The 23,072-nt window shown below is 38.6% G+C and overlaps 1 protein-coding gene across 1 annotated transcript in view; it reads right to left on the bottom strand.

The window, feature by feature from the left end:
• Smp_131560 (putative rna polymerase II ctd phosphatase) overlaps positions 1-22,287 on the bottom strand; it is a gene marked incomplete at both ends in the record, with an annotated part of 35,718 nt that extends 13,431 nt beyond the window's left edge. The window contains 10 exons of the mRNA XM_018790268.1: positions 2,527-2,825; positions 4,275-4,628; positions 9,999-10,406; positions 12,576-12,899; positions 16,384-16,482; positions 18,515-18,756; positions 19,757-19,882; positions 21,824-21,914; positions 21,950-22,033; positions 22,067-22,287. Coding sequence (XP_018655628.1) covers positions 2,527-2,825; positions 4,275-4,628; positions 9,999-10,406; positions 12,576-12,899; positions 16,384-16,482; positions 18,515-18,756; positions 19,757-19,882; positions 21,824-21,914; positions 21,950-22,033; positions 22,067-22,287 — 2,248 coding nt within the window. The remainder of the gene's footprint in view (positions 1-2,526; positions 2,826-4,274; positions 4,629-9,998; positions 10,407-12,575; positions 12,900-16,383; positions 16,483-18,514; positions 18,757-19,756; positions 19,883-21,823; positions 21,915-21,949; positions 22,034-22,066) is intronic.
• Positions 22,288-23,072: the final 785 nt, after the last annotated feature.

The following is a 23,072-nucleotide window of genomic DNA, read 5'->3' as shown; positions in this document are numbered from 1 at the left end:
ATCGATTCTGAGTCATGTCACCTAGAGTCTACAACCATTGGTTACGACAGTCACGCGAACCCCAACCAAGTAGTCTGCATCTGCCAACATGCCTCAGACTAACACACTCAAGACCACTCAAACAAGTTACTATCTGTAGAACTCGTTTCATACTTCAGTGTTTATTACCAAGGAAGCAGGACTGTGGTACAGTAAACAATAGACATCAATTAACAAACCAGAGATCTAACACTATGAATGATATACAAAGTTGATGAAAATATTCACAAATATGTTACATAGTACTGTTTATCTGTTGATGTATTTTTCTAAAATGCGACAAAATACAAGTCTCCTATCATGTGTTTATGTGTTAATTTTCTTTGGATTAGTCGAATGGGCAGTGAAAACATGAACCAACTACTTACTATTGAGGATAAGTCAGTAACAACTACAGCTAGGATTTAAAAACTTCCAACTTATTTTATCAGTAGTGCAGACAAAATAAATAAATATTAAGGAGCCGATTATGTGGTTTTAATGATTCAATAGTCTAGTGATAAATGATGGATACTAAATGTGAATTTCAATGTAAACATCAACACTAAGATGTTCATATACGTCTAGTCTAAGTGGTAAATAAAATGAAACAGGCATTTTGAACTTGAGTGCTAAACATTATTATCGACTCTATGAATTTGGGGGCTATCAAATCAACCTTTTTATTATTTTATTGTTAAGGTTGTCATTGTTTTCAGTGAAGAATTTTTGTGTGTACCTGTTGTTTATTTCTCACACTATTTTGTTACTGTAATGTCAAGTTAGCCAAAATAATTATCATAGATTGTGATGAATTTAATAGCATGTGTCTTGTACCATAACTCCACTGGTCCCAGGCCAACACAATGGAGGAGGGTTGAGCATGAGGTTGGCAACCCCATCCCGTAGAAAACAACCTTGCTAAAAAAAACACCGACCAAAATGAAAAAAAATTAAATCATTTAAACTCTGCCGTTCGAGTTGAAGGAAAAATTATGCCGCCTCATGATGAAAGCCGAGATCCTTCGGAAGTCACGAGGCCAATGCCACTTCTAACAACCAGAGCAACAATTTTTATAAGTACATGGAACGTCCGGACAATGTGGGAGACCGGGAAGACCAGTCAAAATGTAACGGAGATGAGAAGATACAACTTGGCGGTTTTCAGAATCAGCGAAACCCATTGGACTTATGTTGGATGGCAAAAGTTAGGTACGGGAGAGATGCTGTTGTACTCGTGTCACGAAGAAGAAAATACTCCACAGACTCAAGGAGTTGTACTGATACTGTCCAGAGAACCATGTAATGCACTTATACAATGGGAGTCTCAAGGACCCAAGATAAATAAAACCATTCAAAATAGAGGGAATTACAATGGATGTTATACACTGTCATGCACCAACCAATGATAGCAATGACGACGTAAAAGATCAGTTCCATGAGAGGCTACAATCGATCATAGCGAAGTGTCCAAAAAAGGACCTGACCATCGTGATAGGAGACCTAAACGCAAAATTCAGAGTGGACAACACCGGATATGAAGATATCATGGGACGACACGGACTGACTGAGAGAAAGGAACGAGAATGGTGACAGATTTACAAATTTGTGTGCATTCAACACAATGGTTATAGGTGGCACCATATTCCTACACAAACGTACACACAAAGCTACATGGGTATCATCGGACCATACTACACAGAACCAGATCGACCATATCTGCATCGTAAAAAATTCCGAAGGTCAATGGAAGACGTGAGAAGCAGGAGTGTAACAAAGTTAACGGTTTATCCAAACTGAAGTAGATGAATTGTAGTTCAGACGTGAGACTTAATAGCTGAAAGTTTGACAATTTAATCACGGAGCTACGAAACCATTCAAGTTTTCAATGAGTTTTCAGCTGAAATCGATCTGTGTTGGAACTGTCCTTAACGAATAGTTATCTAATAGCTGACACTTTTAACTTCTTTCTTGTCTATGTATATATAATTTGATCATAATGTTGTATACATCGCCTACTGAAGAATTCAGTAAACATCACATGAAGATGACCGATATATGACAAGAAGATAGATAAAGACCAAGTTTCATAACTTATAAGATTCACTAACTTAATCTACTATATAGATATATGTATGTAGATCTAATACAACATACCACCACCTATAATAAAGTCACTACTATTCATTCATAAAAGTCTGTTAAACTTAACGAAATAGAAAATACACGCGTTTTGCGTGGAATGAATATTGAAAACTCACATGTCTTCATTTACATCAGAAGAAGGTTCGAATTCCATAGATGATCTATGATGTTGATGTGAATGCTTATGATTATGTCTATCTTGAAGATGAGCATGATGTTGAGAATGACGATGGTGGTGATGACGACTATGACCGTGGCGATGATGACGTGGACGATTATCATTATGTGTAGAATGATGATGATGAAGTCCATCAGAAGAATTAATATGGGAATGATGATGATGATAATAATGTCGTCGCATACGTTTTGCATATCGAATAGTACCTGGAATCGGTTCAATATCTGGATCAAAATCACTTGGATGAAAATCACGATCTAATGGATATTTTAATTCACATACATGATCCCAATGATAATGACAAGACCATAACCATTGCGGTGAAACAAGATGAAGTGAATGTGACGATGAATTATTGTTTAATTGAAGATTATCATTTATTGTAAGATATTTTAATGCAGCATGTACTTTTTCGGTTCCTCTACGACAAGCAATTAAATGTGTTGTATAGTGAGTAGAAACACTATGAGCAATACCATGAGATCTAAAGACAAATTTATCAAATAGAAAACAAGTAAGGCTTTCAAATATTTGCAAGGAATAACACGTTTCTTTAAAAAAAAGATAATAAATTACCTAATACTAATTAATTGAATATCTGGTTGAAACGCCAAGTGTTTATGGGTGGCGAGTTATATCGCTATTTTAAAAATGAAGCGGTCAACACGCTCAACTACTTCACTCCCTATCATTAGTTCAGGTGTCGATGCAACCCAATCCTAAAGTAACATTTTGCACTTCGAGGGAGAGAATCGCATCCCGAACATGCCTGCATTGTTGCTTATAGTGGTCAGAAGACTCTGCATTTTGTCAGCGTCTTCACCGAATAAAACTATGTCGTCGGCGTATTCTAAGTCAACAAGTGAGCCTCCCGGTAAAAGTTCAACTCTAGGAGATTGAGATGATGAAAGTGATATCTCTAAAAGCATATCAACGACAAAGTTAAACAAGAATGGGGAGAGTGGACAGCCCTGACGAACACTACTTGAGGTAACCAATTCTGATGACAGTTCGCCATAGTCTCTAACTCGACCAGTTGTGTTCGAGTAGAGAGCCTTCATGAGGTTGATGTACTTCTTTGGTACCCCTTTCACTGACAAACACTGCCATAGGACCTCACGATCAACGGAGTATTTATGGGTGGCGAGTTATATCGCTACTTTAAAAAAAAAGAAAAACAATGACATCAAAACATTAGTAACTATGTACTTCTGTTTTGTTAGTGTGTAAGACTTCAAGCGATTACTTCGTTCAGTAATTGATTGTCAACCTATAGACCAATGGTATAATATTGAAACGTATATAAGACTTATATTCAAGACATTTTAACGGAATGAAAAGATAAAAAAATTGATTAAATTGAACATGGAAACTATTGTGATTTATTTAATATGGATAAAATGTAGTACATTTGGAGGCTAAAAAGACTATGGGCCAAACAGTATAAAGAGATAATTTCAAAGAGAAATAAAGTAGGGAATTATCGTCAGTGTCCCTGAACAGACACTGTTGAACCTCATGGTGTTGCTAGAGGACTTCAATAATCTCCCAGGCGATAGCGGTGATTGGGAACGGAGCGTGGGTGAACCTCAAACGAAGAAGTTTTTCTTTTCACAAAGCCCAGACCAACACACAAAGACTTCATGAACTAAAGCCATATTTTGGTTTGACTAACTCTCACTGCTTATATGGAATTCAGAACAGTGACATAGAATGGGAAACGTTCAGGCATACGTAGCACATGTTCTAAATATGAGTCACACTGAAGTGTCAGGTCAAAAGATCAAATAATGGAAAACTGATGAAATAGGATTCAAACTTGTTACTCATTGATTTTAGGTCATATACTTTGGCCATTAAAATGCCACCCAAAACTAGTCAGTAGTATATTGCTCACTAGTTGCAAACACTTTTTTCTAAAATGAGAACTCACTCGGACTTTAGCTCCAACTTGTTAACTGGTATAGATGTTGTATTATCACCATTCTTATTATCATCATCAACATTTGATTGATTGCATATTGAAGGTAGTCTTAAGCTTGCATGTAATATACCGCCTAAACTGCGTACAATTCGACCAGCTAAACATCGATCAGCAGGAAAATGTGCAGGTGATAGCCCAGACAATGTGATATGACAATTAGGACCAAGTACAGTTTTTCTTAATTTGGCTATAATATCAGAAACATGTGGTAAATGTACGGGTACATCTGTATTTCCAGTTGGATTTGTTAGACAGACATTTTTACGCGAATTATTCACAATGGATGAGTTTGTTGAATGGTCACTAGTTAAATATTGAGGTGGATAGAAGAAAGATCATTATATAAATAGCTAAATAAATACAGGATACTGTACATGTAAATTTGAAAGAAAAAAATATCAAAATGTACTATACGACGTAAACTATCAAGTGGATCCAATTGGAACTGTAACACGACTTGGTTTTCGATCCCAACCGAGATCTCTACATATTTTGTCGCATACACATGCGAACTGAGCCCTCTAGTTAATGGAGAAAAAGGGGTAGTTAAGTAAACTACTCTTTGTACATGGATCAAACGTTTCCAGTGAAGATACGTAAGAATTTAAAGACAATGCAATGCCAGAACGACTATCAATCTCCTATATTAATGAAAACATTGGACCGGTGAGATCTATTGTTATATCTGATTGCAGGGATACTATCTGCACGATTCTCAATGAAGTACAATTTCGAAACAAACCGTCCGTACACAGACTACTCTGACAAAATATTTGTAGTTGAGAAAATTATCACATTCTTTATATTGGAATTTCAAGAATACCCTAAGATTTTAAGCTCTATTATAATTAGTTTGAATTTCAACGAAACTTGTCTTTCTTTCTTTGTTATCTCACTTATCAGAGATTAAGTGACATGACTCAGAATCGATCACAGTGGCGTAGGTGTATACACGCTTTATCTTTATCATTATAGACCTATTGCTGGAAATAATACTCTCTTCAACTGAATTTTCAAGAATTGACCTCTCACCAGGAGATCCACTTATCGACTTAGAATACGCAGATGACATAGTCTTGTTTGGTGAAGACGCTGACAAAATGCAGAGTTTTCTGTTAGAACTGAGTAATAATATCAGGATGTTTGGAATGCGTTTCTTCCTCTCTCTGCCTCGGTTTGGGCACCCGGGCAGTATCACAGCCCACACACAAATGAATGAAATGATGAACTCTACTGACGATTCTATTCCTGCTCATATTATAAGCAAGACAATTTACATTATTATTATTATTATTATTATTATTATTATTATTACTTACCATATCGCTAATTCACCCCCTTTTATCCCCAATTTGTGTAACCTTACTCTTCAACTTATGCAGCAGCTCGCTCTTGGTGGAAAATCTGTCCTATCTAAACGATCTCCAGTCACTGTCTGGTTGAAAGTGAATGCTTCCACCGATAATGAATACTGAGGCAGTCTTTCTGAAACCACGTACGCCGTTCAAGCTGGCTTCCTTCAACGTTCGCATACTAATGCAGATCGGACAACAGATAGGGCTGGCTATGTCTTTGGAAGGTCTTAATGTTGATGTTTGTTGTCTATCCGAGACCCGTATTCAAGACTCTAGTGAAGTACTACAAATCCGCTCTCCATCTGTCGCCTCGAAAAGCTTGTTCCACGTGCGCTTATCCGGGGACCCTGTGGCATCTTCGTCTGGTCTTGCCGGCGTTGGTGTCGCACTAAGCGCTAGGGCTGAGGCAGCACTAATCGATTGGATCCCCATTAACAGTCGGTTATGTGCTGTTAGATTAGAAAGTTCCATCAAAGTGAGAAGAAATCGGCGTGAGAAACGGTGTCTTTTCGTCATCTCCGCCTATGCCCCGACAGATTGCAGCCCGGATGCAATCAAGGATGAGTTTTACCATCAGTTAACAGTTCTTCTCCAGAAAGCGCGTTCGACAGATATTGTAGTACTAGCCGGAGACTTGAATGCACAGGTCGGGCGTCTAGGTGGCCGATGGGGACTTGTTGGTCGCAGGACAGATAACGGGGACCGTTTGCTGCAACTGTGCACAGACCACAACCTGTTTCTGGCCAGCACTAACTTCCGGCACAGTCATCGCCGGTGTGCCACCTGGCGTCCTCCCTCTGCATCCCAAGCCTGGACTCAGATTGATCACATCGCGATCAGCTACCGCTGGCGTGGTTGTGTACAAGACTGCCGCTCCTTTTGGAGTACCTATCTGGAGTCTGATCATGCCCTGGTCTGCGCCAATCTCACCTTACTTTTCAGTGGCCGAAGGATTGACCACCACCAACGGATTGATATTAGTAAACTGGCTGCAACTTCTGTTGCAAGTAAGTATCCAGCGGAGCTAGCCTCTAGGCTAGCTACCACCCCACCGAAAAGTATAGATGAGCATTGGTTGCATCTTCACGACGCCATGAAAATGGCGAGTAAAGCCGCTTGCGGCTTCGCGAAACGTCCCGCTTACAAGCACTGGGTTTCTTCTGGCTCCTTACAACTGATGGAAGCCCGTCGGTCTACTCCGGGTGACCGTGAGTTTGACCACAAACGAAGGCTGTTACGTAATGAAATCGGGCAAAGCTTGCGTAAGGACCGGGAAGCCTGGTGGTCGGAGCGTGCTAATGAGATGGAAGCAGCAGCTGCATCTGGTAACTGCCGGAAGCTCTTCCAACTCATCCGAGCCACTGGCAGCAAGAAGTCTGGTGTGAGTGAAACAATCTACGAGGATGATGGGATGCCAATCACTAACATCTCCCGACGTCTTGGACGATGGGCGGAATTTTTCGAAGGGCAGTTCAACTGGCCTGCTGCTCCGGCAACATCAACCAGCTTGTCCTGCCCCCCATGGCCGGTGACGACTGTTCCACCAAACGAGGCGGAAGTCCGCAAGGAACTCCAACTCTTGAAACGTTACAAATCACCTGGCCCAGATGACTTACCTCCGGCTCTTTTTAAAGATAGTGGCGACTTTCTGACTAAGGAATTGACTGTGTTGTTTGGAAAGGTTTGGGAGCAAGAAAGTGTTCCAACATCATGGAATGAGTCAATAGTCGTCCCTATCTTTAAAAAGGGTTCACGTTGTTCCTGCAATAACTATCGGGGGATAAGTCTACTTTCGATTGCGTCCAAACTATTGGCTTCTATCATTCTTCGTAGGTTGTTTAAAACCCGAGAACGATTGACTCGCGAGGAGCAGGCTGGTTTTCGTTCTGGTCGAGGATGCATTGATCACATCTTCACCCTCCGCCAAATGTTAGAACACCGTCATACTTATCGCAGGCCAACAATCGTAGTGTTTCTTGATATCAGGGCGGCCTTCGATTCGTTGGACAGGACTGTTCTCTGGGATTGTCTATTGAAGAAGGGTATGCCTGAGAAGTTCATTAACATCTTAAAGGCCCTGTATACGAACACCTCAGGCAGAGTGAGGGCATACAACCACCTTTCTCCCTTGTTCCATTCGAGCAGTGGGGTTAGGCAGGGTTGCCCGATCTCACCATTCCTCTTCAACTTTGCCATCGACGACATCCTGGAAACAGCTCTGGTGGATGTAAGTAATGGCGGTGTGGATATGTTGCCTGGAGAACGACTTCTCGACCTTGAGTATGCGGATGATATTGTCTTACTGTGCGATAATGCCCAAGGCATGCAATCAGCACTTAATCAGTTGGCAATCAGTGTCCGCAGGTACGGAATGTGCTTTGCACCCTCCAAGTGCAAAGTACTCCTACAAGACTGGCAGGATTCTAATCCTGTACTCACCCTGGATGGTGAGGAGATCGAAGTAGTTGAGAAGTTCGTGTATCTAGGTAGCTATATAAGTGCTGGTGGTGGCGTGAGTGATGAGATTGGTGCACGTATAATGAAAGCCAGAGCGGCTTATGCCAATCTGGGCCATCTTTGGCGCCTTCGTGATGTTAGTCTGGCTGTAAAAGGTCGGCTCTATAACGTGTAGGTGAGAGCAGTTTCGCTCTATGCTTGTGAAACCTGGCCTCTCCGAGTTGAGGATGTTAGACGTCTCTCTGTGTTCGATCATCGTTGTCTCCGAAGGACTGCCGACATCCAGTGGCAACACCATGTTAGTAATGCAGAGGTTCGGCATCGTGTGTTTGGGCGCAGAGACGACAATTCAATTGGTGTCACCATCTTGAAACACCGACTTCGGTGGCTTGGACATGTTTTACGAATGTCGTCCCAGAGACTTCCACGTCGTGCATTATTTGCCGACTCTGGGACTGGTTGGAAAAAGCGGAGAGGAGGTCAGTGTATGACATGGTGTCGTGGCATGAAAGAGAGCTGCAAAGGGCTAGCTTCTGTTGGTCCTTCACGACTCCTTGGTTGGGGTCCGAGAGATGGTGCAACACAGTGGCTAGAGACGTTATCAGATATGGCTCAGAATAGAAGCCAGTGGCGATCCTGCTGCAACCTTCTTTTACTTTCTACATAAAGCATGGTTCTAACTTTCCTAACTGAAAGAGTCTTCTGGTTGTACATTTCAGTCCGCCTTATCTTTTCATCCCTTCTCTTCCTACTTTCATTATTTTGTGTGGCGCATATGTACCTGGTGCCCTTTTGTACCAATATATATGTGTTTAAATAAATAAATATAATAAATACTTCCTCTCTAAATGTAAATTGTTACACCAGGACTGGCCTGTGTCAACATCTGAACTAAGGATAGGGAGCGAAGTAGTCGAACGCGTCGACAACTTCACTTATCTTGGAAATCTGATCAAACCTAATGGGTTGGTGTCTGACGAAATCCTAGCACGGATTCAAAACGCTCGTTTAGCTTTTGCCAACTTACGTCACCTATGGCGAAGACGAGATATCCGTCTGTCAATTAAGGGACGAGTATACTGTGCAGCAGTTCATTCTGTTCTACTTTATGGCTGCGAAACGTGGATGTTAAGAGTAGAAGATACTCGTAAGTTACTAGTATTTGACCACAGATGTCTTAGAAATATTGCTCGCATCTGTTGGGATCACCGGGTAAGTAATAATGAGGTTAGACACAGGGCATTAGGGAATGATGGTAAATCAGTTGATGAGGTGATGAATCTTCATCGACTGAGATGGTTGGGTCACGTGTTACGTATGCCTGTAGACTGATTACCACGACGCGCTATGCTGACTAGTGTAAGAGATGGTCGGAAAAGAGTTAGGGGCGACCAAACCAAAAACGTGGCATCAGTGTTTGAAGTCACTAACTTCTAGTCTCAACCATGTTGGCAGATGCAGATTACCTGGTTGGGGTTCGCGTGACTGTCGTAACCAATGGTTGGAGACTCTAGGTGACATGGCTCAGAATCGATCACAATGGCGTGGGTGTATACACTCTTTATCTTCCCTTAAACCTTGAGATTAAAATTGCTTCATAACGTTCTTCCTTCCTATACTATATCTTTATATACAACCTATCTTTTATAAACTACCACCACTAAATTAACTACTTCTATGAATCCGGTGTTCATCTTGTTGTGCTAACGAGGTATGGGAACTTGGACAGATGCATAAATGTGCCTGGTCCTACGTTGTAGCTGACTGACTGACTTGACTGATTATTAACAATCCACCAAAAGCTTGATTTGTTTAAAATCTATCAGGTTCAACCATGATAATATTATGTGCTAATACTTACCTGTATTTATTCTCTGATGCTTTTGTCATCAATGTTGTTTGATGGTGATGATGATGATGATAATGACCAGTTTGCCATAGATCATAAGTTTTAAAATAATTCCGATGAATTCTTAAAAGAATCTCTTGTAAACGTAATAAATAATCATCATCTGCAGCGTCCATTTCTATTTCTATCTCCTTTATTTTCGATAATGAATCACTATTATGATCTTTCTCGCTAGAAGTAAGTTGTATTTCATCATCATTATCAACAACAGCAGTTGTAGTGGGATTATCATCGATATGGTCGCCAATATTATCAGTTGATTTGGATGACTTTAGTGTGACGTTTGCATTAGTTGATTGAGTTTGACAAAATTCGATATCATTATTATCAGTAGTAGTAACAGAAGGATTATCATTAGTCCTAGATTCATAGAATCAAGATAAAAAGGATAAAAAAGTATATATATATATATATATACATATAATTTTCTGGTTAGCGTTTTTTTAGCGAGTTGGTTTTCTACGAGATGGGGTCGCTAACCCCATGCCCAACCCCCCTCCTTTACCCGGGCTTGGGACCGGCAGTAGCCCCCGGAGGGGCTACAGTTCATCAGTCAATCAACCATAAGCAAGGATTTCAGTCAACAACGGAAAAGTACCAACTTTTACATATAAAATCCATACATGTTGCAAAAGTTAGCGGCTATTATAACACAGTAGCTTAGTGGATAATGCGCTAGTGTTTGTAGAGAAAGATACTAGGTTTTGCGCCTTGCTGTGGATATTAACACTGAAATAAAAGCCCTCAATAGGATGAATCGTGTGTCATAAGTAATGTAGAATCTGACACATATGTGTCCCCACACTATATCAGGATAGCAAGATGAATATCAAAGTAGTAGAAGTAGTAACATCAGTGCTAGATGGAAAGACTAAAGCACGCAAAATACGATTCGAGCAGACAGAATGACAACAGTTGTAACAGAACCCTCATTGTAAATATGTTAGTATTACTATGAATTTGAATTTGTTATTGTTAGCAAAGAATATCCATAATGAGGGTAATATACAAATCACTGTAGTAGTGATAGTACTTCTTGAATTTCTTGGTAATTAAATTTGTGATAAGGTTATAAGCATTATATGAGCCCAAGTAAATACATTTGGTTATAATTTACAAAATCAGTCAAATAAAATACCTAAACAAATTGAAATTAATGACAACAAATGTTGTCAATCATATTGATTGTCATTGTCTGATAAAAAATGTCAGGACTAAAACTCACCAACACTTCATAAACCAATGTTGCCCCCAAATGTCCTGGTACGGCCGAGAATGGGGAGAGTTCGCTCTCCCTCTCCAAATGCTCTCACATGGCCACGTGCATACAACCACTGCCAGGGAAGTCCTACTCACTGCCTTCTCGTGCCACGGGTGTTGTTTACGAAATTGAGAGGACGAAAGGCGAATGTCCGGCGCTTTAATCGGGTTGGTGGACCCTACGTGTCCACCTAGGGGAGTTGGAAAACCCTGATCCTAAACCAATGGTGTACACGGGCTCCAGTATCCTGAGGGAACAAATGGAGTATGAATCAATCGTTGGTCACCAGCTACCATGGGAATGCATCGCCTCACGATGCTCCACTGCCTTGTGGATCAGACCTTTAGGTCAAAGGCTCCGGTTGTGGCCCCCTAAGAAAACTACCTGCTTCAGTTTGGGCACCCGGGCATAATCACAGCCCTCACACAAATCAAATGAGATTTGTGTGGCGCATATATATCTGGTGCCCATTTGTACCAATATTTATGTGTTTACATAAATAAATAAATAAGTTGTGATTTGAGTAAAATCATTTTATTAATTTAAATTTTAATTCCATTCGAAATAGTTTTTCAAACTAAATAATATTTGGGTATCCATGTAGTACAGATCCTAAAGACTAATCTATGGTGGAATACAAAAATCAGATTCGTTGTACATTCTCAACAATTTTAACATTTAACTTAATTTGTATGCGATAATCAGTGAGATGTGGATATTCCCGACCGTTGCTGCTACCTTGATGTGGTGGTCGGGCTTGCCTATCGTGATGAACCAATTGAGCTATACTGGGTGGAACAATCGTTCCTCAAGATTCTACCATGCCAGGCAGGTCGGTTGAAGAACGGTAAGAATAAAAGCAGCAATCCAAGGTCCGAAGACGAAGTCGTACTGCTGACTGTACAGAGGTGCGACGGCAGTAAGGTGTTTCCTTCAGGCAACCAGCATAACAGAGATGCTGCCTTCCCACAAGGAGGGATGGGGTTAGAAAAGGTCGACCCTAAAAATGCACACCTCGCCTTATCCCACGGATTTCTGTCTCCGGCGGTAAGGTTCTTTGAAGAACGGAGCTAACACGTTAAAAATCCCCCACGAGAAGGCCGTGCGTGACCGGTCAGTCACAACTGACTGACTGAGATGTGGATATTAATACTCAATGTACGGACAAATAATAAGATAATGAAAACAATATAAAATGAAATCCATTTTCAAGGTCGTTTTCTGAATTAAATACAAATAATCATTTACAGTAATAATAATAATCTTACTTATCCACTGTACAGCGAACTGGTTTTTCAGTATTGTTGATAGCAGTTGTAGTATTATCATTGTTATTTGACTTTGTTTCCACATCGTGTGATATAATATTCTCATTAACTTCACTAACCTGTGAATTCACATTTTCATCAGACTTATCTATCAGCTGAACATTTGAACAATTGGATAACAGGGAGGAGGAGGATTCTGTGACCTTTGTTGAGGTCGATGTACAACTACCAAAAGATGACGAAGTAGGGATTGAAGATGATGACAATGGTGATGATTGAGATGACCATGGAAAAGCATTAATATCTCCAATATCTGGAAAAAAGCTGATAAACAAAGAACGAAAATAAGATATTTCAAAGGTGGTTTTTCTTCAACAATAAAACTGAATATGTTAATTATTTAGCAATAACCAAAATGGAGTTTGGTAAAAATGTGTGTTATTCCAAGTTGTCAATATTATAGTTAGCACAATAGAGTGAATAGTACGTCAGTCACGACTTAGAACCAGGCACATATATGCATCTTTCAATGCAAGACACTGCCAAAGAACAACCAGCGATTGAGACCAGTCAGATGGGATCACATCTAGTTCCCAGATTTTAGCTAAAATATTAGTCAACCTAATCGTTAAAACTGGATCACCATACTTAAAGACTTTTGTAGCCAATCCATCTGGACCAGCTTCTCTTCCTCGTTTCAGATGAGCTGTAGCTTTCTGAACGTCAATAATAGTCGGGGGAACTACTTTAACGTTCCATTCAGGCTGTTTGGGAATGAATAGTAAGAGCTGAATTAATGATAATAATAATCAAAAATTAGACGAGAGTATATTTTGAAGGAGACTGAACAAAAGGGTACGTATGAAGGAATACAGGAACTCAAGATTTAGATTTAGAGAAAGAGCGACTGTATCTGTGCGCTAATGTGACGGGTTCTGAACCATGTCATCCAATATATGTGTACACCTAAATTCACAAGCGAAGCTACAATAATCAAATCCATTGGGAAGCGACATTCGAGTATGCACCTTAATGACTACAAGTCGAGGGAAAAAACTAGTGAGTTAGTGGCACTGTAAAATTGAACAAGATTCTACCGAATAAGTGCTTATTGACGTTTTGAGCCTCTGGGAGAATAGGTGTTAACGGGACATAGATTGGATTAAAGCATGTTCCGTGCACGATTATGTTGGTGTACACTGATTGGTCATTTCTTATCCAATCAGCGCTAGAAGATACTTGGAGAACACTCTAGAGTCTTCTCATGTAAAAACCATAAATATACTAACGTCTTTCTTATTATGCTTCTTACTTCCATCTATCCTTGTTATCCGGAATATCATTTCTTTTCTGTTCAACCGTGTTCTGATTTGGGGACTTATCGAGTGAATTAATGTCCAAGAATACTAAGCAATAGGAATAGCTGGGTTGTAATAAGAGAAATTTATAACAAGAGTAAATCGAAAAGTTTAAAATGAAGCACGTTAGCTACAAGACTCCCACCACTAATCATCTACCATACATGAAATACTATTCATCTATCCCACTTATTCCATAAAAGGTTATGAACCTTATTTCCATTGATGAGAGTCAATCAGTCAGCTACAACGTAGGACCAGACACATTTATGCATCGATCCAAGTTCATTGATGAGAACTAACTATTCCACCTTAAAATGCATATTGTAATTTCAAACAATTAGATTGATACTGTAATCTACAAACGGTCAATAATTAATAAGGAAAAACTTATCATAAACCTTTTACATTAAACATTCATTAAAATGAAAATATGTAGAGAAAGTGACATGAGATTAAGAGATTAATGTCAATGGAGTTAAATTCATCAAAAAAATTCAAGTCAATCTGTGAACAACTGAAAGGAGTTTCGTTTAAAAAAAACCCAGCAGAAATCAGATGAACAAAACAAAAGTGAGGAAAACTCCTGGACTAATAATACTGATCGATACTTGACCTACATTCCTACGTAAATGAGAAACGATAAAATATAATTACAACACGGAAGTAGATTAGCACTTCGATAGAAATATACATAGTTTTAGGAACTGGAAATCCTGAGATCGATGATTTATATAGTTCAAATGGAATTGCGACACGAGGCAAGCCCTAACTTAGAATCCTGAAGGGAAACGGAAAAGAGGAAGGCTGGAGAACACACTACGTCAAGAATTACAAGCAGACATGAAAAGGATGAATAGCAACTGAAAATAATTGGAAAGGATTGCCCAAGACATGGTTGGATGGAGAGTGCTGATGGGCTATCTATGCTTTTCCATAAGGGGTACCAGGCGTATATAAGTAACCGTTCTTCCAGCTGGATGGTTCAAACGTTGTATACACTCTTTATCTTCCCTCAAACCTTGAGATTAAAATTGTTTCATATCTGTCATTCTTCCTGCACTATATTCTTATATACAACTTTTCTTTTATGTATTACCACCACTAAATTAACTACCTCTATGAATTCGGTGTTGATCTTGTTGTGCTAATGAGGAATGGCAACTTGGACCGATTCATATATGTCCCTGGTCCTACGTTTTAGCTGAATGACTGACTGATGGTTCAAACGTAAAGTTCTCTCTTTTTTCGTATACAAATTTATTAACACAAACTTCAGATAGGAGTGAGCTACATGAATTTCCCCACAAATGACTATCAAATCCAATCTTGATACTAATACCTACAAACTGATAAAGTCGAACTATAAAAACCTGCTGTTCTTGGACGACTTGTTGACCATGAACAGACAACCGACATGCAGGCGTTTATGTGTATAACGCTTTATAAGTACCTTTACATAGCACATTTTACTCAATTATACTTATTACGGACTATTTTCTGTGAAAAACCAAACAATACAACGCAAATTACTGCTCTACATATCTCTTAATAACAACAGTTGTCTTAAACAATTATTTATTCTATTCCATATTCATCCAAACATCTACCTGAACAAAATGAATATGGTGTATTATTCAACGGTAGTGACTACAATCAATCTATGAATGAAGTTTTACTTATTATTGTCTTGCCGTCGTATGTCTTGTTCAGTTGGTAGGGGCTTACGTTAATAGTATAGTAATGTATTATCACTCGACCAAGTTGTACCATTGCATATTACCAATCAACCGGTGGATTGCTTTCATTGAATTACCAGTACCTAAATATCCACTTTTACAAGTTTAAAAATTTTAATTCACAACAGTGAAATATTCGACGTGCAATGTTTCATGGTGTAGGAGTAGGTTGGAAGAAAGCTAGGGGCGGCCAGACCAAAATGTGGCACAAATCCATGAAGTCATTGTCAAGTGGACTGGGCCATGTTGGTAGGTGTAGACTAGCTGGTTGGGATTCGCGAGATGATAGCAACCGATGGTTAGAGACCTTGAATGACATGGCTCAAAATCGTTTGCAATGGCGAAGGTGCATACACTCTTTGTGTTCTACCAAATTCTAATCTTCTGAATTCTTCATGTCTCTATCTTTTTCTCTTTCCAAATTTATTTCACTGTATTATACTCTTTGAATAACATCTTCAAACCCTTATCTTTCACATGATGCTTATGCTCTTACTACTTCTACCACTATGGGATTTGAACCTGTGCTAATGTGGTATGGCAACTCGAACTGATGTACGTACCTACGAAGTTCTACGTTGTGACTGACTGACTGACAGTGAAATATTGATAATTAAAAGATATCATAGGTCACAGACCTTGTATTACACTAGAAAACCGAGTCTAGTAATGGAGTTAGATTTTTGTTACATGAAAAATATATCAACTTACCGATATGGTTTAACATGAATTAAATTGGAAGACCAATCCCATACTTCACCACGATCATCAATAATACATACTAGGTTGAGACCACGAGGAAATAATGCTCTTTAATTTTAAATAATGATGATGATGAAATAAAGAAACGCACAATGGTTTAAATGATAATTTATTAAAAAAGCGAAAAAAAGAATTCCGTTGGATGAATACAGAACTAAAGTACATGTATTAACCTAATGAAACAAGTTTAGCTAGTGTAAACTCGCCATACCTCTGTGCTAATGTGGTATGGCAACTTGAACTGATGTACGTACGTACGAAGTTCTACGTTGTGACTGACTGAATGAAACGAGTTCACGCTCATAATCAATTCAGATCATCAACCATTAGTGAATACCATAATGAACTGATTTCAAGTCTTGGTTTGGTTATTTGTAGCTTTCTCAACTTAACCATACTTCAACTAGTGTAAAACAGGAAAAATGTTTAGCTATTGCAATGGGGATTACAAATAACACATAAATCGATGAGCTTTTGTTCCAGTATTCTCTGTTTATAGTAAAACACCAAACAAATCACTTTATTAATTTTTTAGATAAAGGATGGTGGTGTAGTAATGTTAAAGCGAATCATGACTTCTACACATGATTTGCCTATATCTCCTAAAACCTACAATGATCTTACAGGTTTCAGCACTTTTTCAACCAAATGCACTTGATTCATACTAGCTATTTCAATTCGGGCACCTGGGCAGTATCACAGCCCTCAAGCAAATCGAATGAGATTTGTATGGCGCATATGTATCTGGTGCTTCCTTGTACCAATATTTATGTGTTTAAATAAATAAATAAGCTATTTCAATTGGTAGATAAGTGGACTCGGAATCACAAAATCACTGTTAATGTCGCTCAGGGTCGGTCATATAGTATATATGCCTGTCAGGTGTCTGTATTTTATCAAGTAGTAAGTATCTAAGTGGATCAAAGCTTTCTCCAAATGTGCATTTTGTAAGGAAAGGCCCAACGTTCATAAGGAATTCATGTTAGCGGATCTAAATATGTTCCCATGGGAATAATTATAACACATGCTCCAATCTCCTAACTTGACATTTCATGCAATCATGTACGTTTCTGGCACTGAACAACTTTGTACAAGATATAACTCTTAACAGTACAGTCAGAAACTCTATTTTCTGTTCTTACAATTTATAGTCAACAAAACCCTCAGTGTTTTTCACATGCTAATCTATAATAATCTTATGGAAATAATTTAAAATGCTGTTAGTTGAGTGAAGGCAGGAATCTTTTGCAACTAAGTTTCCTTATTAAGGCATATGTGTGGACTTCAGTGAAATGATATTTCCTGTTGAATAAGATCTTATGTCATGTAGTATCACGGTCAGATATGCCATTAGTGAGCAAATTTAGTTAGCCACTGACTTTCAATAGTAATGAAATATTTACCAATACACTAAATAAACGAACTCATAACTTGTAAATGAATTATATGGCATCAGTGCTTGAAGTCACTAACTTCTAGTCTGAACCATGTTGGTAGATGCAGATTACCTGGTTGGGGTTCGCGTGACTGTCGTAACCAATGGTTGGAGACTCTAGGTGACATGGCTCAGAATCGATCACAAAGGTGTAGGTGTATACACTCTTTATCTTCCCTTAAACCTTGAGATTAAAATTGCTTCATAACTTTCTTCCTTCCTATACTATATCTTTATATACAACCTATCTTTTATAAACTACCACCACTAAATTAACTACTTCTATGAATCCGGTGTTCATCTTGTTGTGCTAACGAGATATGGCAACTTTGACCGATGCATATGTGTGCCTGGTCCTACGTTGTAGCTGACTGAAATGAATTATAACCTAAATCAGTGCATGGAATACTCGCTTTGGATAGGCCTAGTCATAATAATAAGGATGATGACCCTAAGTACGGTAGTTATTTATTCAAACACATACATATTGGTATAGGGGCACCAGATACATATGCGCTACATGGTAGCCTTTCACCCAGTCAACATGAAGTAGTTTAATCATAACAGAGAGCTATATTATACCATTTAAAAACGGTTAACTTAAAAAGTTCATAATCAAATATTATTATTGTTACATAAACTAACTTTAAATTTGCTGACTTTGTAACTGGATTAAAGCATTCATCCCGTGATAGAATACGTTGTGAAAAATATCTACGTTTTGGATCAATCATTGAAGCAAGTTGATGTGCATAGACACGATTACCAAAAGTGCATATATGCATTTGATAATACTGACTAAGACAATCTAACACTTTTTCTAGATGAGGTCTTAACCGTGTATGATAAACAAGTGGTGATCCTGGTAAACGATATCGATGTACATTCTAATAAGAGAAAATAATGTTACCAAAACATTAATAATAATAATAAGCATACAGACTAACATGAGTAAAAATATCGAATGTTAAGAAATCCTTTTTTGAAGAAATCTTACCACTAATAATGAGAAGCAAAATTAAGGTCAAAAAATGTCTCGTTCTACAAAGAGAATGGTGATTTCACGAGAAACATTTTACTGTTACTAAACTTATCCCCAGTATGAGCATAATCAGAATACCTGGAAGCACTGAACGACCGTTTTATCCTATTATGGGACTCCTTAGCAGTGCGCATCCACGACCCTGCACTCGCGAGATTCGAACCCAGGACCTACCAGTCTCGCGCCAGAGCACTTAACCGATAGACCACTGAGCCGTAATCAAAATACAGATTATTTATATTACGAAATCGGCTCATTTTAGTTTAACTATTCTTCAGGTAACTGCGTAGTATGTTAAGGCCTTACATAACAAGTGCTCTAGCCAATACATCACAACGAGATCGCTTTGATAGGCTATTAGAATTATATGGAGATAGTGGTTGAAGGTAATTAGGGTGTTCAATGTATAAGGCAACTCAGTAATCAAGTTTAGGTTTGTGTAATAGGGCTCTGAGATTTACTCATTATGTACAGACCACAGATAAAAATCAAATTCTGGAACCGAAGTATGAAAAATGAATTTTAACCCGTGAATAGCCGAACCAAGTATAATTATCTATGAATAGTGAGTTTTAACTCGCAAATCTTATGGTAAAACAGACTTTTAAAACCAAACTAGAATAATTATTTAAGCTTAGAATGAACAAAAATAAGTATTTTCGTTAATGATTAATTAATATTCTGATCATTAAGTCAAAACAGAATATAAACATGTGGATTAATAGTTGGAAACTAAACTCTGGAATCATCCAAAACCAAATCTGTTATATTACAACAGTCTTTATCAAGGAATTAAATCCACACATATATTTCGTAGAAATACGGCATAAACAAAAAATAATTACTTTATATTTAAAAGCTTGTGGATCATTAGTTGTATGTATTATTGTCTGATCAAGATCAACCAGTAAAACAAGTTTTCGAGCAGCCAATAAACTTTGTTGATCCTGTAAAGCGATTTCATCTGCAACCTATTTGAAAAGATTTTTTGAATACAAAAAAGATTAATGATGTTGACAAATCTAGCGAAAGTTACATGCAAAATGGTATTTTGTAAACAACACGTAGTTTAAATTGCCTCTTCAGGTTATTAGTTAGTCACAACGTAGAACTTTGTACGCATGTATATCGGTTTAAGTTGCCATACCCCATTAGCATAGAGATGAAATTGTCAGCCCAAATCCATGAATATCAGAGGTAGTAACAGTATTAGTGGTAATGGGAAAGATTAGGTATCGAAAGTACGATCTGGGAAGAAAATATAAATTAACGAAACAAAAACAAAAATAAGTTATAAGAAATTTAGAATCTCAACATCTGGGGGAAGACAAAGAATGGATGCACCCGCGCCATTGCCAACGATTTCGAGCCATGTCATTCAAAGTCTATAACCATTGGTTACAATAACCACGCGGACCCCAACCAGTGGTCCATACCTTTTAACATGGCTCAGTCTAACTGTCGATGACTTCATCGACTGACACCATGTCTTGGTTTGGATACCCCTGGAGTTCTTCCGGCCTAATCTTACACCAGAAAACATCGTCCATCGAAGAGCCTTCAGATAATGTTTTATGATGTTACATAGTACTTCAAATAATACTTGGCAAATGTAGTTTGATGTACAACAACTCTCTGGTTCCACAACAGATTGTTCGAGACAGATGTGTAGTAAAGGATACTTTGAGGTGACCAGAATAATAACACAAAACGAGAGGTCAGGTGACTAGCCAGTCCATATAGAGAAAATGTGCCACTTAATAGCTTAAAGCAATATTTTATTTATTTATTTGAACACATAAATATTGGTGCAAAGGGGCATCGAATACATATGCGCCACACAAATCTCTTTCGATTTGTGTGAGGGCTGTGATACTGCCTGGGTGTCCAGACCGAAGCAAGTAGTTTTCTTGGGGGGCCATACCCCGAGCCTTCGACATAAAGGTCTAATCCACAAGGCAGTGGAGCAATGTCAGGAGATGCAGTCTCATGATACCCGGTGACCAATAATTGGTCCATACGTCATTTGTTCCTTCAGGATACTGGAGCCCATGTACACCACTAGTTTGGAATCAGAGTTTTCCAACTACCCTAGGTGGATTCTCCATATCCCCCAACCCGTTTAAAGCTCTGGATATTCGCTTTTCGTCCTCTCACTTTCGTAAACAACACAAGTGCCACGAGAAGGCAGTAAGTAGGACTTCCCTGGCAGTGGTTGTATACACGTGGCCATGTGAGAGCATTTCGAGAGAGAGTGGACTCTCACTACCCTCGGCCGTACCATGGCATTTGGAGGCATTAAAGCAATATGAATAGAGTTTTTCTGTTTTGGTAACACTATATTTACTTATAATCTTGTGCAAGAAATACAAAACTCTATTTATTTGGTTTCATCCAGCCCCATTAAGTATGCTGATGTATTTCAAAAATGAACTTTATTATTTTTAACCATTCTCGTAAGGAATGAACACGAGTCTTGGATCCATACGGTATTTATTCAACCACCATCACAACCGTGACAATCAAAATACATATTACATGTTTCGCTCCTTTTAAGTATTTTTTGGACTAATGACCGGTATTCCAAATACATGACAGTTTAACAATTAGGTACACTGAGAGTACCACTACTAAGAGAAAAAAAGATAAAATATTATGTGGATCACAGAGATATCAGTTTCGTAAAAGTCTCGAAAATGGTACATTTTCTCTTGACCAATAATAATCATGTAAGCAAAAAGTGTGGTCTACCAATAAATGAAATACAAAACGTTCGTTACACCTAGTAAACAATATGTAAGACGCTCTCCTATAGTTATTTATTAAAACTAGGAATAATAACTGTATTTGGCATCAAGATTTGTATCTTTGTAACAAATTGTAATTACGACAAACTGACTTTGATAACTTACTGTTTCACTGACATGAAGTTCAGGGATCGCATGCACCATTGGTATACTAGCACTAGCATCAGTAATCCGCTCACCTGATATCCCTCCTTCTCTGAGGAGACGTTGAATGAAAGAGGTTAGACTTACCTACGCAAATTGGCACCGCATTCTGCACACAAGTCTTTCATCACAACGTGATGTGTGCATGGTAGGAAGTTGAATAGAACACATCTTACAAATAGAAAATTAGTAAAGATATCTTACCCAGGAACAACTGTGGCACCTTCATCTTTCATCTTGGTTACCCAACCATAGCCAGGAGCTCTAATGTCTATCCTACCAGACGCGTCATCAACAAGTTCGCAGATAGAAACCGATGGGTTAACAAGTTGTCGACGATGTATTTTCCAATGTACAACCTTATCTCCAGTTACATTATCAGGAACACAAACTGGTTGCTTAGAACTACTAGCGGCAGTAGCCATTCACAAAAATTGAGACTAAAAATAATGAAGTGTATAAATTTTATATTCTACACCTAATAATTAAATGTCAATTAAGAAGGATAGTCTGGGAAAATCTAGCACATTAATGCAATAAAAGTTGAGAATGAATATTTGGACTTGAGCTATGCATGAAAATAGAATAATTCTATGAATACTATAAAGAGTAAAGAATGTCGGACAGTTCACCGATCCTCGGCAAGATCAAGGACAAACAACGCGCACTAGTTAATTGCACGCCATAGACTGCATAACGCAGCAGTAGTCACACTCTGTTCCTTGTACCTACTCTTACTAATATTTATTTATTTGGACATTGGTACAAGATGAGTTTTACAGGAAACTTTCTGACCTCCGAAAAGCTAGGCGTTCTGATGTAGTAATAGTGGCTGGTGACTTTAATACTCAAGTAGGTAAACTAAGTGAAAGGGAAAAACACCTGGGAGGAACTTATGGTGTCGTGGCTAAAAGAACAGATAATGGCGACCGTCTGTTGCAGCTGTGTTCAGATAACCGCCTATTTCTTGCAAATACTAACTTTAAGCATAAGGAAAAACATCTTTTGACATGGCGACCCCCGAATTCGTCCCAACGTTGGACCCAATTAGATCACATCGCTATCAGCCACCGATGGAGGGGCTCGATAGAAGACTGTCTCTCATTCTGGAGCACATGTTTAGACTCAGATCATGCTCTAGTGCGAGCACGTATCTGTCTGCGTCTTACTGGACGTAGGAAAGACACTGCAGGGAAGCCTCTAAGGGTTC

This window comes from Schistosoma mansoni, chromosome W (genome assembly GCF_000237925.1).
Source record: "Schistosoma mansoni strain Puerto Rico chromosome W, complete genome".
Taxonomy (NCBI): domain Eukaryota; kingdom Metazoa; phylum Platyhelminthes; class Trematoda; order Strigeidida; family Schistosomatidae; genus Schistosoma; species Schistosoma mansoni.
The sequence above is the reverse complement of the archived record's forward strand: the minus strand, read 5'-3'. Positions and strand labels throughout refer to the sequence as shown.